The sequence below is a fragment of the Zea mays genome, chromosome 3 (assembly GCF_902167145.1).
Source record: "Zea mays cultivar B73 chromosome 3, Zm-B73-REFERENCE-NAM-5.0, whole genome shotgun sequence".
Taxonomy (NCBI): Eukaryota; Viridiplantae; Streptophyta; class Magnoliopsida; order Poales; family Poaceae; genus Zea; species Zea mays.
The window spans coordinates 163,064,663-163,082,763 of record NC_050098.1 but is presented as its reverse complement, the minus strand read 5'-3'; the positions used below and the strand labels follow the sequence as shown (position 1 = coordinate 163,082,763).

The following is an 18,101-nucleotide window of genomic DNA, read 5'->3' as shown; positions in this document are numbered from 1 at the left end:
AAGGGATACTCCCAAGTCGAAGGTTTGGATTTCGGTGAAACCTATGCACCCGTAGCTAGGCTTGAGTCAATTCGTATATTATTAGCCTATGCTACTTACCATGGCTTTAAGCTTTATCAAATGGACGTGAAAAGTTCCTTCCTCAATGGACCAATCAAGGAAGAGGTCTATGTTGAGCAACCTCCCGGCTTTGAAGACAGTAAGTATCCTAACCATGTCTATAAGCTCTCTAAGGCGCTTTATGGGCTCAAGCAAGCCCCAAGAGCATGGTATGAATGCCTTAGAGATTTTCTTATTGCTAATGGCTTCAAAGTCGGAAAGGCCGATCCTACACTCTTTACTAAAACTCTTGAAAATGACTTGTTTGTATGCCAAATTTATGTTGATGATATTATATTTGGGTCTACTAATGAGTCTACATGTGAAGAGTTTAGTAGGATCATGACACAGAAATTCGAGATGTCTATGATGGGGGAGTTGAAGTATTTCTTAGGATTTCAAGTGAAGCAACTCCAAGAGGGCACCTTCCTTAGCCAAACGAAGTATACTCAAGATATTCTAAGCAAGTTTGGGATGAAAGATGCCAAGCCCATCAAGACACCCATGGGAACCAATGGGCATCTCGACCTCGACACGGGAGGTAAGTCCGTGGATCAAAAGGTATACCGATCGATGATAGGGTCACTACTCTATTTATGTGCATCTCGACCAGACATTATGCTTTCCGTTTGCATGTGTGCAAGGTTCCAATCCGACCCTAAGGAATCTCACCTTACGGCCGTAAAACGAATCTTGAGATATTTGGCTTATACTCCTAAGTTTGGCCTTTGGTACCCTCGGGGATCCACATTTGATTTGATTGGTTATTCAGATGCCGATTGGGCGGGGTGTAAGATTAACAGGAAGAGCACATCAGGGACTTGCCAGTTCTTGGGGAGATCCTTGGTGTCTTGGGCTTCAAAGAAGCAAAATTCGGTCGCTCTTTCAACCGCCGAAGCCGAGTACATTGCCGCAGGTCATTGTTGCGCGCAATTACTTTGGATGAGGCAAACCCTGCGGGACTACTGTTACAAATTAACCAAAGTTCCTTTGCTATGTGATAATGAGAGTGCAATCAAAATGGCCGACAATCCCGTCGAGCATAGCCGCACTAAGCACATAGCCATTCGGTATCATTTTCTTAGGGATCACCAACAAAAGGGGGATATCGAGATTTCATACATTAACACTAAAGATCAATTAGCCGATATCTTTACCAAGCCACTTGATGAACAATCTTTTACCAGACTTAGGCATGAACTTAATATTCTTGATTCTAGGAATTTCTTTTGCTAAACTTGCACACATAGCTCAAAAGTATACCTTTGATCATGTCTCTTTTATATGCTATGACTAATGTGTTTTCAAGTGTATTTCAAACCAAGTCATAGGTATATTGAAAGGGAATTGGAGTCTTCGGCGAAGACAAAGGCTTCCACTCCACTCTACTACTCATCCTTCGCCGTCGCTCCGCATCACTCTCCAACGTTGGTATAATCTTCACTCATTTATTTTATGACCAAAGGAGGAGAAAGTACTTCAGAGGGCTCTAATAATTCCGTTTTTGGCGATTCATGCCAAAGGGGGAGAGAGTATGAGCCCAAAGCAAAAGGACCGCACCACCACCACCAATTTCAAAAACTTAGTGTTTTCCAAGAGTATTTATCAATTGGTATCCTATTGTGTTCAAAAGAGGGAGAAAGTAGTATTTCAAAAATGATATATCAAAACCCTCTTGAACACTAAGAGGAGGATCTCCTTTAGGGAGAGTTTTGTTTAGTCAAAGGAAAAGCATTTGAAACAGGGGGAGAAAATTTCAAATCTTGAAAATGCTTTGCAAAATCCTATTCATTTACCTTTGACCATTTGCAAAAGAACTTTGAAAAGGATTTACAAAAGAGTTTGCAAAAACAAAACATGTGGTGCAAGCGTGGTCCAAAATGTTAAATAAGAAAGAAACAATCCATGCATATCTTGTAAGTAGTTATATTGGCTCAATTCCAAGCAACCTTTACACTTACATTATGCAAACTAGTTCAATTATGCACTTCTATATTTGCTTTGGTTTGTGTTGGCATCAATCACCAAAAAGGGGGAGATTGAAAGGGAATTAGGCTTACACCTAGTTGCTAAATAATTTTGGTGGTTGAATTGCCCAACACAAATCTTTGGACTAACTAGTTTGCTCTAGTGTATAAGTTATACAGGTGTCAAAGGTTCACACTTAGCCAATAAAAAGACCAAGTGTTGGGTTCAACAAAAAAGCAAAGGAGCAACCGAAGGCTCCTCTGGTCTGGCGCACCGGACTGTCCGGTGCGCCACCGGACATGTCCGGTGCACCAGAGGACTCAGGTTTCAAACTCGTCACCTTCGGAAATTTCCAGAGGCCACTCCGCTATAATTCACCGGACTGTCCGGTGTGCACCGGACATGTCCGGTGCTCCAAGGAAGGGCGGCCCCAGGAACTCGCCAGCCTCGGGTTTTCATTCCAGCCGCTCCGCTATAATTCACCGGACTGTCCGGTGTGCACCGGACTGTCCGGTGCATCTACGGAGCAACGGCTACTTCAGGCGCCAACGGCTACCTGCAGCGCATTTATTGCGCGCCAGCGCGCGCAGAGGACAGACACGCCCATGCTGGCGCACCGGACACCCTACAGTACATGTCTGGTGCGCCACCGGACATCAAGGAGGGCCCAGAAGTCAGAAGCTTCAACGGTCGGAATCCAACGGAACTGGTGACGTGGCTGGGGCACCGGACTGTCCGGTGTGCACCGGACTGTCCGGTGCGCCATCAAACAGACGGCCTCCACCAACGGTCATGTTGGTGGTTGGGGCTATAAATACCCCAACCACCCCACCATTCATTGCATCCAAGTTTTTCAGCTTCCAACCAATATACAAGAGCTAGCATTCATTGCAAAGCACACCAACAAGAGATCAAATCCTCTCCCAATTCCATTCAAAGCCCTAGTGACTAGAGAGAGTGATTTGTAGTGTTCATTTGAGCTCTTGCGCTTGGATCGCTTCTTTTCTTTCGCATTCTTTCTTGTGATCAAACACTCACTTGTAATTGAGGCAAGAGACACCAATCGTGTGGTGGTCCTTGCGGGAACTTTGTGTTCCAAGTGATTTGAGAAGAGAAGCTCACCCGGTCCGAGGGATCGTTTGAGAGAGGGAAGGGTTGAAAGAGACCCGGCCTTTGTGGCCTCCTCAACGGGGAGTAGGTTTGCGAGAACCGAACCTCGGTAAAATAAATCCGTGTGTCACACTCTTCATTTGCTTGCGATTTGTTTTACGCCCTCTCTCGCGGACTCGTTTACATTTCTAACGCTAACCCGGCTTGTAGTTGTGTTTATATTTGTAAATTTCAGTTTCGCCCTATTCACCCCCCCTCTAGGCGACTTTCACTTCTAAAGGGAGAACACATTTTAGGACTAACAAATGTTCATTTTGAGAAAGACAGGGTTTGTAGCGCATGCCAAGCAGGAAAGCAAGTTGGTGCTCATCATCCACACAAGAACATCATGACGACCGACAGGCCGCTTGAGCTACTCCATATGGATCTATTCGGCCCGATTGCTTACATAAGCATCGGCGGGAGGAAGTATTGTCTTGTAATAGTGGATGATTATTCTCGCTTCACTTGGGTGTTCGTTTTACAGGAAAAATCTCAAACCCAAGAAACCTTAAAGGGATTCTTGAGACGGGCTCAAAACGAATTCGGCTTAAGGATCAAGAAAATTAGAAGCGACAACGGGACGGAGTTCAAGAACTCTCAAATCGAAGGCTTCCTTGAGGAGGAGGGCATCAAGCATGAGTTCTCTTCTCCCTACACACCTCAACAAAATGGTGTAGTGGAGAGGAAGAATCGAACTCTATTGGACATGGCAAGAACCATGCTTGATGAGTACAAGACTTCGGATCGGTTTTGGGCCGAGGCGGTCAACACCTCCTGCTACGCCATCAACCGGTTATATCTACACCGAATCCTCAAGAAGACATCATATGAACTCCTAACCGGTAAAAAGCCCAACATTTCATATTTTAGAGTCTTTGGTAGCAAATGCTTTATTCTTGTTAAAAGAGGTAGAAAATCCAAATTTGCTCCTAAAACTGTAGAAGGCTTTTTACTTGGTTATGACTCAAACACAAGGGCATATAGGGTCTTTAACAAGTCCACTGGACTAGTTGAAGTCTCATGTGACGTTGTGTTTGATGAGACTAACGGCTCTCAAGTAGAGCAAGTTGATCTTGATGAGATAGGTATTGAAGAGGCTCCATGCATCGCGCTAAGGAACATGTCCATTGGGGATGTGTTTCCTAAGGAATCCGAAGAGCCTCCAAATGCACAAGATCAACCGTCCTCCTCCACGCAAGCATCTCCACCAACTCAAAATGAGGATGAGGCTCAAGTTGATGAGGTAGAAGATCAAGCAAATGAGCCACCTCAAGATGACGGCAATGATCAAAGGGGAGATGCAAATGATCAAGACAAGGAGGATGAAGAACAAAGACCGCCACACCCAAGAGTCCACCAAGCAATCCAACGAGATCACCCCGTCGACACCATTCTCGGCGACATTCATAAGGGGGTAACCACTCGATCTCGGGTTGCACATTTTTGTGAGCATTACTCTTTTGTTTCCTCTATTGAGCCACACAGGATAGAGGAAGCACTTCAAGATTCGGATTGGGTGGTGGCGATGCAAGAGGAGCTCAACAACTTCACTAGGAATGAGGTATGGCATTTAGTTCCACGTCCTAATCAAAATGTTGTAGGAACCAAATGGGTCTTCCGCAACAAGCAAGATGAGCATGGTGTGGTGACAAGGAACAAAGCTCGACTTGTGGCCAAAGGATACTCCCAAGTCGAAGGTTTGGATTTAGGTGAAACCTATGCACCCGTAGCTAGGCTTGAGTCAATTTGTATATTATTAGCCTATGCTACTTACCATGGCTTTAAGCTTTATCAAATGGACGTGAAAAGTGCCTTCCTCAATGGACCAATCAAGGAAGAGGTCTATGTTGAGCAACCTCCCGGCTTTGAAGACAGTGAATACCCTAACCATGTCTATAAGCTCTCTAAGGCGCTTTATGGGCTCAAGCAAGCCCCAAGAGCATGGTATGAATGCCTTAGAGATTTCCTTATTGCTAATGATTTCAAAGTCGGAAAGGTCGATCCTACACTCTTTACTAAAACTCTTGAAAATGACTTGTTTGTATGCCAAATTTATGTTGATGATATTATATTTGGGTCTACTAACGAGTCTACATGTGAAGAGTTTAGTAGGATTATGACACAGAAATTCGAGATGTCTATGATTGGGGAGTTGAAGTATTTCTTAGGATTCCAAGTGAAACAACTCCAAGAGGGCACCTTCATTAGCCAAACGAAGTACACTCAAGACATTCTAAACAAGTTTGGGATGAAAGATGCCAAGCCCATCAAGACACCCATGGGAACCAATGGGCATCTCGACCTCGACACGGGAGGTAAGTCTGTGGATCAAAAGGTATACCGGTCGATGATAGGTTCTTTACTCTATTTATGTGCATCTCGACCGGACATTATGCTTTCCGTTTGCATGTGTGCAAGATTCCAAGCCGACCTAAGGAATCACACCTTACGGCCGTAAAACGAATCTTGAGATATTTGGCTTATACTCCTATGTTTGGGCTTTGGTACCCTCGGGGATCCACATTTGATTTGATTGGTTATTCGGATGCCGATTGGGCGGGGTGTAAGATTAATAGGAAGAGCACATCGGGGACTTGCCAGTTCTTGGGAAGATCCTTGGTGTCTTAGGCTTCAAAGAAGCAAAATTCGGTTGCTCTTTCTACCGCCGAAGCCGAGTATATTGCCGCAGGCCATTGTTGCGCGCAATTGCTTTGGATGAGGCAAACCCTGCGGGACTACGGTTACAAACTAACCAAAGTTCATTTGCTATGTGATAATGAGAGTGCAATCAAGATGGCGGATAATCCCGTCGAGCATAGTCGCACTAAACACATAGCCATTCGGTATCATTTTCTTAGGGATCACCAACAAAAGGGAGATATCGAGATTTCATACATTAATACTAAAGATCAATTAGCCGATATCTTTACCAAGCCTCTTGATGAACAATCTTTTAACAAACTTAGGCATGAGCTCAATATTCTTGATTCTAGGAACTTCTTTTGTTAAATTGCACATATTGCTCTTCTATATACCTTTGATCATGTCTCTTTCATATGCTATGACTAATGTGTTTTTCAAGTCTATTTCAAACCAAGTCATAGGTGTATTGAAAGGGAATTGGAGTCTTCGGCGAAGACAAAGGCTTCCACTCCGTAACTCATCCTTCGCCGTCGCTCCAAGAGACTCTCCATCTTTGGGGGAGAGAGCAAAAGGACTTCGTCTTTGGTATAATCTTAACTCATTTATTTATGACCAAAGGGGAAGATAGCACTTCGTGGGCTCTAATGATTCCACTTTTGGCGATTCATGCCAAAGGGGGAGAAAGTAAGGGCCCAAAGCAAAAAAGGACCGCACCACCACCAATTTCAAAAACTTCGTGTTTTCCAAAAATATTATCAATTGGTTTCCTATTGTGTTCAAAAGGAGGAGAAAGTAGTATTTCAAAAATGATATATCAAAACCCTCTTGAACACTAAGAGGATGATCTCATTTAGGGGGAGTTTTGTTTAGTCAAAGGAAAAGCATTTGAAACAAGGGGAGAAAATTTTTAAACTAGAAAATGCTTTGCAAAAATCTTATTCATCTACCTTTGACTATGTTGCAAAAGGACTTTGAAAAGGATTTACAAAAAGAATTTGCAAAAACAAAACATATGGTGCAAATGTGGTCCAATATGTTAAAAACAAAGAAACGATTCATGCACATCTAGTAAGTAACATCTATTGGCTCAACTCCAAGCAACCTTTGCACTTATATTATGCAAACTAGTTCAATTATGCACCTTTATATTTGCTTTGGTTTGTGTTGGCATCAATCACCAAAAAGGGGGAGATTGAAAGGGAATTAGGCTTACACCTAGTCCCTAATTAATTTTGGTGGTTGAATTGCCCAACACAAAAATATTTGGACTAACTAGCTTGCTCTAGTGCATAAGTTATACAGGTGCCAAAGGTTCACACTTAGCCAATAAAAAGACCAAGTATTGGGTTCAACCAAAGAGCAAAGGGACAACCGAAGGTACCTCTGGTCTGGCGCACCGGACTGTCCGGTGTGCCACCGGACATGTCCGGTGCACCAGAGGTCTCCAACTCCGAACTACTCACCTTCGGGAAATTCCAGAGGCAACTCCGCTATAATTCACCGGACTGTCCGGTGTACACCGGACATGTCCGGTGCTCCACGGAAGAGCAGCCTCCGGAACTCGCCCGCCTCGGGAATTCACTTCGGGCACTCCGCTATAATTCACCGGACTGTCCGGTGTACACCGGACTGTCCGGTGTAACAGCGGGGAAACGGCTACTACGGCGCCAACGGCTACCTGCAGGCGCAATTAATGCGCGCCAGCGCGCGCAGAGGTCAGACACGCCCATGCTGGCGCACCGGACAGTCTACAGTACATGTCCGGTGCGCCACCGGACATCCAGGCGGGCCCAGAAGACAGAACTCCAACGGTCGAACCCAACGGCTTTTGGTGATGTGGCTGTCGCACCGGACATGTCCGGTGTGCACCGGACTGTCCGGTGCGCCATCGAACAGACAGCCCCACCAAACGGCTATTTTGGTGGTTGGGGCTATAAATACCCCCAACCACCCCACATTCAATTCATCCAAGTTTTCCACTTCTCAACCACTTACAAGAGCTAGGCATTCAATTCTAGACACACCAAAGAGATCAAATCCTCTCCAATTCCACAAAAGGCTTTAGTGATTAGTGAGAGAGATTTGTCGTGTTCTTTTGAGCTCTTGCGCTTGGATTGCTTCTTTTCTTTCTCACTTGCTCTTGTGATCAACACTCAATTGTAATCAAGGCAAGAGGCACCAATTGTGTGGTGGCCCTTGCGGGGAAGTTTTATTCCCGGCTTTGATTTGAGAAGAGAAGCTCACTCGGTCCGAGGGACCGTTTGAGAGAGGGAAGGGTTGAAAGAGACCCGGCCTTTGTGGCCTCCTCAACGGGGAGTAGGTTTGCGAGAACCGAACCTCGGTAAAACAAATCCGCGTGTCACACTCTTCATTTGCTTGCGATTTGTTTTGCGCCCTCTCTCGCGGACTCGTTTACATTTCTAACGCTAACCCGGCTTGTAGTTGTGTTTATATTTGTAAATTTCAGTTTCGCCCTATTCACCCCCCCTCTAGGCGACTATCAGCGGCGCTGTCCCAAAAAACGAGCGAATGAAGTCGCCCCCGCCCCTGTCGCGTGCTGAAAAAATCGTGTTGCCTCCCAACAAGTGACAAAACCACCATCCAAACAAAACTGGGTTGGTTCCATCCAAGTTTATCCCTTCAACCAAACAAAAACAATAGTGACTCTTAAAGATGACCCTGCCCCTAAATTAGGGATGACCCTATCCCATCCTATTTTGACTCCAAACCAATTTAGGGGCAGGGTCATTTTTAAGAGTCACTATTGTTTTTGTTTTGGTTGAAGGGATAAACTTGGATGGAACCAACCTAGTTTTTGTTTGGATGGTGGTTTTGTTACTTGTTGGGAGGCAACACGATTTTTTTCAGCACCGCGACAGGGGCGGGGGCGACTTCATCCGCTCGTTTTTTGGGAGACGGCGCCGCCAAGGGTCAAGCAGGGGCGAGTTGAACCCTAGACCATTTTTCGGTGGTGGCGCCGTCCCCAAAAAACGAGCGAATAAAGTCGCCCCCGCCCCTGTCGCGGTGCTGAAAAAATTGTGTTGTCTCCCAACAAGTGACAAAACCACCATCCAAACAAAAACTGGGTTGGTTCCATCCAAGTTTATCCCTTCAACCAAACAAAAACAATAGTGACTCTGCCTCTAAATTAGGGATGACCCTATCATATCCTATTTTGACTCCAAACCAAACACATCCTAAGTGACCCCGCGGCCCATCTCAGATTCTCGATGCTGGAGATAGATAGCTTTCTGATCCGACTAGCTATGCATTTAGTCTATTCATTCTAGCTTTCTTTAGATAATGTAAAAAGATAGTAGAAACTAGCTTCCTCTAGCTACAACTACAAAAGGTCACGACTTCGTGCACTAAGTCCCATTCTCTCTTTTTATACAAAATAAAAAATAACTAAAACATGTACTTAGTATCTCAGGGCCATCTAGCTAATACTGTTTGATCTTGTTATCGTCTACGTATGTTCACGCGCATGTTTCTCGCAATTCCTCGTATAGAAGTTCTGAGTTTGGGAGTGCTGGTTTTATGGACTAATTTTTAGTCTCTTCATTATATTTTATTTTATTTAGTCATTAAATTACTAAACACCTCCTTAATATATATAAAAAATTAGTTTAGAGGTGTTTAAATACACTAGAGTTAATAATTATTTGCTAAAATTAGCTGAAACATCCAAAAAGTCTAGCTAATAGTTAACTAATAGTCAGCTAGCTATTTGTTAGATAGTTAATTCTGCTAACAATTTTTGAGCCAACTAACTACTTTCTCCGGTATCAAAATACAAGTCGTTTAGGACACTGACACGGTCTCCAAAATATAGCTTTGACCAATATTTTTTATTAAAATAAAAATAAACTCTTAAATTATTTATACTTTTGCAAAAAAAAATACTTTTCAAATAAATCTCTATATAAGACTGTTAGATTTCAAAACTAAATAACAAAACTGTTGTTAGTAGTCAAAGTTTTACATGTTTAACTCAAATCTTGTCCAAAACTACTTGTTTTTAGGACTAGAGATAGTATTAGCTTTAATGCATTCAAATATTCCCTAAGTATTTGCTATTTAGGGACTAAAATGGAATATGAGCCTAAAAATTAGTGCCTAAAAACCAAACAGCCATCGATATATATAAATTAGTTAGTGTGATCGCACATGGTTTGGAAGTGGCCCTACCTATGTCCTTAGTCCTTTTTCATATGTTTAATCCCTTATAAACTATCTTAATCGAGCCGCGCTCTTTTTATATATGTGTGTGTCAACCTGCATTTTAATTCTATCACTTTTCTAGTTAATATCATTCCCGCAACACAAAAGTATGTTAGAATTTTTCGCGACTATTTTCATAGGTGGCAACATCTGATACGAATTTAAAACTCGAGATATGAAAATGCATGATAAATAACGAAAAACAATATTTACAATAGACAGAAATCTTCAAATACTGTTGATGGCTCGATCGTTGCATAGTTCGTGATGTCAGTTTTTTTTGTTACCCTATAACTTTTTAACAATAGAAAAATATTTTTGAGCAAAAACTAGAAGAAAAAGATTTCATTAGGGGTTAACTAATCTGGTTTAAATTACTTGGCTTGTCAATTATCGAGATTTATTTTGTACGAGGGCTTAAGTGCATATCAATTCACTAAATATTACTAAGTAATTAAAAAGTATTAATTAAAACGTGATCTTTGTTGATATCTAACGGATACATGTGAGCTTGTGTTTGTGTATATAATAAACAGTTTTACTGCTGTTAAGAATGACTGGATGAGAATATGAGATTAGTGGGTCTTTTTCTGCTTAGCTGGCGGGAGAAAACCGGTGAGGCACGGGTCCTAAGCTCCTAGCTGTAGCCTGTAGAGTAGGATATGGCCTGGTCTAATCCTTTTTTTTTGTGAGTGGGTCTTTTTTGACTTCAAGGAGTGGTATTCCGTCCTATTTTGCGGTCGTTCCCCTGGATTTTCACAGAATTTACAAGACTCACTCAAATTTGTGAACGAAAGAAACAAAAAGTAAAACCTGTACAAATGAAGGACCGGAATACTTGGCAAAGCTAGGGTAGGCAGTAGGCACGTAGCTAGTTAAGGCAGTGGTGGAGCTAGCTTGAAATTGAAGTCTCGGTCTTAGAAAAATGACAGAGTCTAAACACTTCAATAAGTACACATACCATGCCTAGAAGACTCGAAGTTGAGAGGCACCGCGTGGTGCATGTGGTTAGTGATGGGAATTGGGTCGGGTTGGGTTAGCCCGCGCTGGATCTATCGTACTTCGAGCCAAATAGGTTTAGGCCAAGAAGTCTTAAAAAACTTTTAGGTTATATAGTGTCAGCCCAAAAGTAAAAACAGTGTCAGTCCGACCCTAAAACATGTTGTGCCTTCTTTGGACCGTACCGATCCAAACCCGACCATATATTTGAACCATATTAAATCGAAATATTACAACCACATAAACTACATAGCTTATTAAATTGAGGATATTAAACAATATGAACATCATTTGACCACGTAAAGTTCAATTATTACAACCACATAAAGTCTATAGCTTACTAAATTTATGAAATTAAACAATATGCGTTTTATTGGGCCGTGCCGGCCCATGCGTGCAGGCTGTGCCAGGGGGTCGACACAGGCCCGGGGAATTTAGTGGTGGCAAATGTGCGTTGACGCGAATAATGTATCCACTTCGGGCTCCAGTGGCACTGCCCTCCACAACCTTCTTGAACTCTACCTCAAATTAGCATAGACATAACATAGTGATGATTGATGAAACCAGTGGAACATTGGTTTTAATTGGTAGTCGATACCCTTTTTATAGTTATTGTAGTGTAGGTCAATCTAGGGCAACATCTAGGAGTTAATAAGACCCGAAATTCAAGGATTCACGTCAATCAGTTGACAGACCTTTTCCTTTAATTAACGTGTGTTCGTTCCTTGCAGATAATTTATTTCCAACACTCGGCACATAACTGTTGAAGGGGAAGGGCAAACTGTAGAGGGTAGCTCACCGAGCACAAGCAACTAACATAGTCAGGTGTGGTTGGGCCTCGGCGTGGTCAAGCGACCGCTAGTGGGGCGTGGTCAGGTGTGGCCAAGCACAAAGGCCAGGTGTCTGGACAGCCTAACCAGTGGCACGATGGCGGGCGTGTCTTGGCTGTATGCGGCAGACAACGCCCGACACGACAGGGTGTCCGTGTGGAGCTATGGAGGCGTGTGGAGGCGATGGGTGACTTGACACGGTCTAGGGTTTGGGGCTTTCGTGTGGTTGTTGCTTGGGGTCGGTCAGTCAGGGTCAGGTGACTTAGGACAGGTCGCTATTACCTAGGTTATGTAGATCATAACAATAAAATTTATGGTCTACAGAACCATTGGTAATGGAGTGAGCAGTATCATGTTGAATTTGCACAAAACACACATTTGCGCTTGTTCTAATAGTGTCAATACTCCTAGTTTGCATGAGTTATTTGCTTCTTTGTCCATATCAAACATGGGCTTCGCTAGAATACCCTTGTTTTAAAGGGCTTTGCTTATATGCCCTCGTGAAACCATGGAAAAAGGCATAGTATCAGGGGTCTAATGGAAAAAAGGCACTAATATCAAATGAAACTGAAAGCCGACGAGGGGCTACAGCATTAACAAAAATATCCCTCCATTAACTCTCCAACTCCTCTTCCTCTTCCTCTTCTTCTGCCTCTTCATTTCCAATTCCGGCTTCTTCCTCGCATCACAAAATTCCGATTGCGGCGCAATTTCAGATTGCTTGCTCCAGGGCGCAAATGGTCATCATCAGCGGCAGCAACTTCCCAGCGGATTCGTGATCCTTCCGCGATGGTACGGCGATCCCTTGTTCTCCTCTGTTCTTCTCCTCGCCAAATCTTCCATACCATTTCTCCCGCGTTCTATCTTGCTCTGATAGACTAATCGATAAGATTTGGATCGCGAGATGAGTTTTTTTTAGTATGAGGAAGGCTTAACAGCCTCCCCTAACTTTTCTCCGCTCAGTGTTTCCGCTACTGGTTTCTCGCTTCTTTCTGTTTGCTCAGTTCAGCAGCGCGAGAATCGGAATTTCTGATCACGTGCGGAATTCTCTAGTAAGAGCTCCCTGCCAGAACCCGCTGCCCGATCGCTTTTCCAGCACTGATCAGTCGGACGAAATTTTTATTCCGTTTGCTTCTTCAGCATGTTCGTTCCTCCACTGTTGCATCACTGGTTTGGCAAAGGAATTCGCTGAATTCCGTTCAAAGAATGGTTCTTTTACGATACCCATGAGAAGAAGAAGAAGAAGAAAAAAACCGTGCTTTGTATCACCTCTCGATGCACGTATATAATTCGTCCCTGGAATTCTCCGTCGGTTTCCCCCCGTTGACAGATTTGGTAGGTATCACGAGAAGTTCTCCAAGAGTCCCCATACAAATGTTCTGGTACTTGCTGCCTTGTGGAGGTGGAAGTTCAATAAGCCATGATATTTCTGCATATGGGGGTGCCGATGCCTCACGTTCAGGTTCTAATTCTGTGGTTGCTTCCTCGTGTTTGCAATCGCCGTTTTTCACCGCGCGGTGATCGCTTGCGTTTTTTCCACTTCCATTTCATGATTTCTACCCCCCCCCCCCCCCCCCCCCCACAAAAAAAAAAACAAAAAAAACCCATCGTTGACAGTTACACGTGCTTTATCAGTTAGTTTGAGTGCAGTTGTAGAAACTAATTGCCTTCCTTTACAAGTGACTTCCCTATTGTTGGTATACGTCTGAAAAAGGTTTTCCTGTCACAACCTGACATAGTTTGTTTCTACACATTGAAAAAAAATATGTTTTTGGCAGATGAGACCTATGCAGAACTGATCTGAACAGTGAACACCCCTAGTTCTCTTTGAAAACTGTTGAGTTAGGCGCGCACGGCGCGTAGGCCTTTCGGATGCTTTACCCCTCTGGTCTCTGAATACACCTCGTGCGGCATGCTGTGGAGGGTTGCTGAGCCTTTAACCATCGTTTCTTTGCGTAGAGGTCACACTTGCAGTAGATTTGAAGGCGAGTTTTAGCATAGCTTACCTTCCAGGGCTGGGTTTTCGGCTTCTCCTTCTCCTCCCTAGACAGATTTCCTCCCTCCGGCAGGTAGAGTCCACAAGTACTTGCGTTCTGGTCAAGTCTAGTTTCAGCAGCTGAGAATTCAGACATGTTGAACCTTGACGCCATGCCATTGCAACTGCACTGCACGTACACGTACACGTATGACGCCCTCGCTCACTGTTCCTTCTGACGACCCGCCGCAGGGTCCCGTCGCCAACGATGCGTGGCAGAAGCGGTTCTTCAGCGTCGCGCCGCCGGCCACGCTGGTCTTCTTCTTCGTGCTGATATTCGTCGCCGGTGCAATTGTTACGCTTGATCATAAGGAGGTGCGTTGTGACTTGTGACTGACAGCTAGAGGCATGTTGTGGTCTCTGAGTTCTGAAAGTTCATCCATTCCTGCGCAACTTGTTTCTGCAGAGCCTGGCCATACTGCAGCTGCAGCCAAGAGGAGTGATCGCAGCAGAGCAGATGAGGCCTCCAGCGACGAGCGAGCTGCGCGCTGAGCCAGCAGCAGAGGAACCCGACATCTGTGAGGTTGCTGCTATACGTTGTCCATGAAAAATTGAGAGTCTTACGACAGCAATTAGTTACTGAAAATCTCTCTTGTTCTTCAGAATAAATGTAGGCCTGCAGGCAGCGAGGCGTTGCCGAGGGGCATCGTGCAGGACAAGTCCAACTTCGAGATGGAGTCGCTGGGTGGCAACCCTGAACGGAAGGAGAAGAAGGGCAACGGCAGGCACTCGAAAAGCCTCCTCGCCATCCCCGTCGGCATCAAGCAGAAGGCGATCGTCGACAAGCTCGTATCCAAGGTAGGTACCCGGGCCAGAGCCTTCATGCTCGTCTTAATATAGTAGCACGCGGCGTGTCTGCATGCCATCGTGACAGACAGACTAGCTGACTGGATAGGCGATCACCTAGCTGTATCATGTATGCTGCTCTCGTGTCGTGCAGTTCCCGGACACCAATTTCATCGTGATGCTGTTCCACTACGACGGCGAGGTGGACGGGTGGCGAGACCTGGAGTGGTCGGGCCGCGCGATCCACGTCGGCGTACGCGACCAGACCAAGTGGTGGTTCGCCAAGAGGTTCCTGCACCCGGACCTGGTGGCGGAGTACGACTACGTCTTCCTCTGGGACGAGGACATCGAGGTGGACAGCTTCGACCCGCTCCGGTACCTGCGGGTCGTGAGGGAGGAGCGGCTGGAGATCTCGCAGCCGGCGCTCGACCGGCGGTCGCAGATCCACCACCGGCTCACGGCGCGCGCCGCGCGGAGCGGGGGCGTCCACCGGCGGTACTACAAGACGAGCGGGCACGGCCGGTGCTACGGCAACAGCACGGGACCGCCGTGCGCGGGGTGGGTGGAGATGATGGTGCCCGTGTTCTCGCGCGCGGCGTGGCGGTGCGCGTGGCACATGATCCAGAACGACCTCATCTACGCCTGGGGCATGGACTACAAGCTCGGCTACTGCGCGCAGGGCGACCGGAGCCGCAACGTCGGGGTCGTCGACAGCCAGTACGTGCTCCACCGGGGCATCCCTACGCTCGGCGACGGCGGCAAGGCGACGGCGACGGCTGCCGCGTCGGCATTGGGGACGGCAGACCGGTTAGCGGTCAGGCAGCGGTCCTACACCGAGCTGCAGCTGTTCAACAGGAGGTGGAAGAAGGCCGTGGCGGAGGACGGGTGCTGGACCGACCCTTACCCGAACCCGGCGACGACCACCGGCTGACCGTTGGACGGAGCGAGGCAGCGCAGGGAAGTACAGTAGTTGGTAGCTGTCAGATTGACCTTGCCTAGAAGATGGTAGTAGATCATACACTCGCATTAATTTACAGGTTCACAGAGAGCTATACATATAATGTACAGAACTACAGATTGTTTTTTTTCCTGTCTCTTGCCTGTGATCCATACAAGGGAATAAGCGTGCATGAATAAAAGAAATTTTGAAAATCATAAATGAAATTGCCAAAAAAATCATAAGAAATTGCCAAAAAAGAATCGAACAATAACGCGGCTATAAAACCTCACCTAATTATCTGAACACTCGCAGAAGATGCAACCATAGGTCTTGCTTCTTCACCTTGAACTCCAACACGATGCGCCGCCCACATTTGTTGCACATAATCAGAGGAAGCCTCGGCCGCTCACCATGCGAGGCAGAGGACCTGAGCCATGCGTCAGTTCTACGGGAAATTGCTAAGACCGACTACAGTAGATATCGGATTCGCATTCCTATTTTAGGAGGTACAGTACGTAGCACCCACACAAAACTCTTCCTATCTATTTCTTTTCTCCGGCGGCTCTTCCTATTCCAGCTCGCATTTGCAACTGTCGCTGCAGACAAAAGAGAAGCGAGTCAGCCGTACTATGGGACAGTTGTTTGATTTGGATTTAGGGGAGAAAAGAGAAAGCGCAGAAAAGGGAAGCGTCGCGAGCCCCTCGTAGTTTGCGAAGACAGATACGAGCTCTGTTGGAACGATAAACATTAGCCATTCTTTACCTATTTTACTCATGCGAATCCAAATAGGAACTCTGCTGGGCTCAGCCTAACGCTCTGGCCCACAAATGTTGAACCGATGGTGGTGGTGGACAAAGTGACCCCTGATCTGAATGACGCGCCACCACTTGCGCTAGCCATCAACGGAAATTTCAAAGAAAAGGTTTCTAACTTCGACTCATTTGTGATTTGTCCATTCCATCAATGACTCCAGTTCCAAGGGCAGACCCAAGTAGGGTCGAGTGAGGGCTTATTTATTTGTTCTAAGTACTAGAGTCTAGATTTTCATCATGAAGTCACCTACTTAGTTCAATTTAGATGTCTCTGCTTTTATATTTTAGTGTTCGTCCTTACAAGCATGCCCTCAGTCATATTTTATCCTAGCTCTACCGCTGTCCAGAATCCCAGCTAGCGGGTGCAAGGGCTAGAGCTACAGCCAAGCCGGGCGCCCACGACAAGTTTACAGACTATCGCGCGACTAAAGGCGATGCCCACGAATGCAACATCGATCATAAGGGCCCAAGGTGTGAGTGTGACCAAGGATATCAACAAAGTTAGAATGGGTAAGAATCTAGTGAAAGCTAATACACTAGCTAGTTAATAGGACATGGGGTAGAGTTAATCCTAACTATCCGCCCCTGATCGGGGGTTATCCTAATCGTTCCCTCTGGTCACACGATGCCATATAAATACGATTAAGAGAGATGACGGGTTTAGCCAACGCTAACGCTCGACCACAAAACCCTAATCGACAATCCACAGGTCCTCATCACATAGGCGCTCGGAATGACTCGAAGAGCTACAATATATGGCTTCCGTGATCTCCCCAACGGGAACGAGATCTGAGCCTCCCCTGCAGGTGCCACTGAAGAAGTGAAAGGGAATTAGGCTTACACCTAGTTCCTATATAATTTTGGTGGTTGAATTTCCCAACACAAATATTGGACTAACTAGTTTCCTCTAGTGAATAAGTTATACAGGTGCAAAATGTTCACACTTAGCCAATAAAAAGACCAAGTGTTGGGTTCAACACAAGAGCAAAGGAGCAACAGAAGGCTCCTCTGGTCTGGCGCACCGGACTGTCCGGTGTGCCACCGGACATGTCCGGTGCACCAGGGGACTCCAACTCCGAACTGCTCGCCTTCGGGAATTTCCAGAGACCACTCCGCTATAATTCACCGGACTGTCCGGTGCACACCGGACATGTCCGGTGCTCCAAGGAAGGGCGGCCTCTGGAACTCGCCAGCCTCGGGTTTTCACTTCAGCTGCTCCGCTAAAATTCACCGGACTGTCCGGTGTACACCGGACTGTCCGGTGCATCCTCGGAGCAACGACTACTTCACGCCAACGGCTACCTGCGACGGCATTTAATGCGCGCGCAGCGCGCGCAGAAGTCAGAGACGCCCATGCCGGCGCACCGGACAATGAACAGTGCATGTCCGGTGCGCCACCGGACATCAAGGCGGGCCCAGAAGTCAGAACTCCAACGGTCAATTTCCAACGGCACTGATGACGTGGCGGGGGCACCGGACATGTCTGGTGTGCACCGGACTGTCCGGTGCGCCATCGAACAGACGGCCTCCACCAACGGTCAAGTTGGTGGTTGGGGCTATAAATACCCCAACCACCCCACCATTCATTGCATCCAAGTCTTCCAACTTCCAAC

General features: G+C 46.0%; 1 protein-coding gene across 2 annotated transcripts; it reads left to right on the top strand.

Annotated features, from left to right (window-relative positions):
- Window positions 1-12,499: 12,499 nt before the first annotated feature.
- LOC100191996 (uncharacterized) lies at window positions 12,500-15,888 on the top strand. Of its 2 annotated transcripts, none has more exons than XM_008673836.4 (5): window positions 12,500-12,707; window positions 14,170-14,265; window positions 14,357-14,473; window positions 14,554-14,748; window positions 14,891-15,888. In XM_008673836.4, exons 1-5 carry the CDS (start codon window positions 12,705-12,707, stop codon window positions 15,665-15,667), a joined length of 1,188 nt encoding a protein of 395 aa, XP_008672058.1. In that variant the 5' UTR covers window positions 12,500-12,704; the 3' UTR covers window positions 15,668-15,888. The 2 variants fall into 2 exon arrangements, with proteins under 2 accessions (XP_008672058.1, NP_001354394.1); NM_001367465.1 differs by having other exon boundaries at window positions 12,513-12,707; window positions 14,143-14,265; window positions 14,891-15,809.
- The last annotated feature ends 2,213 nt before the right edge of the window (window positions 15,889-18,101 follow it).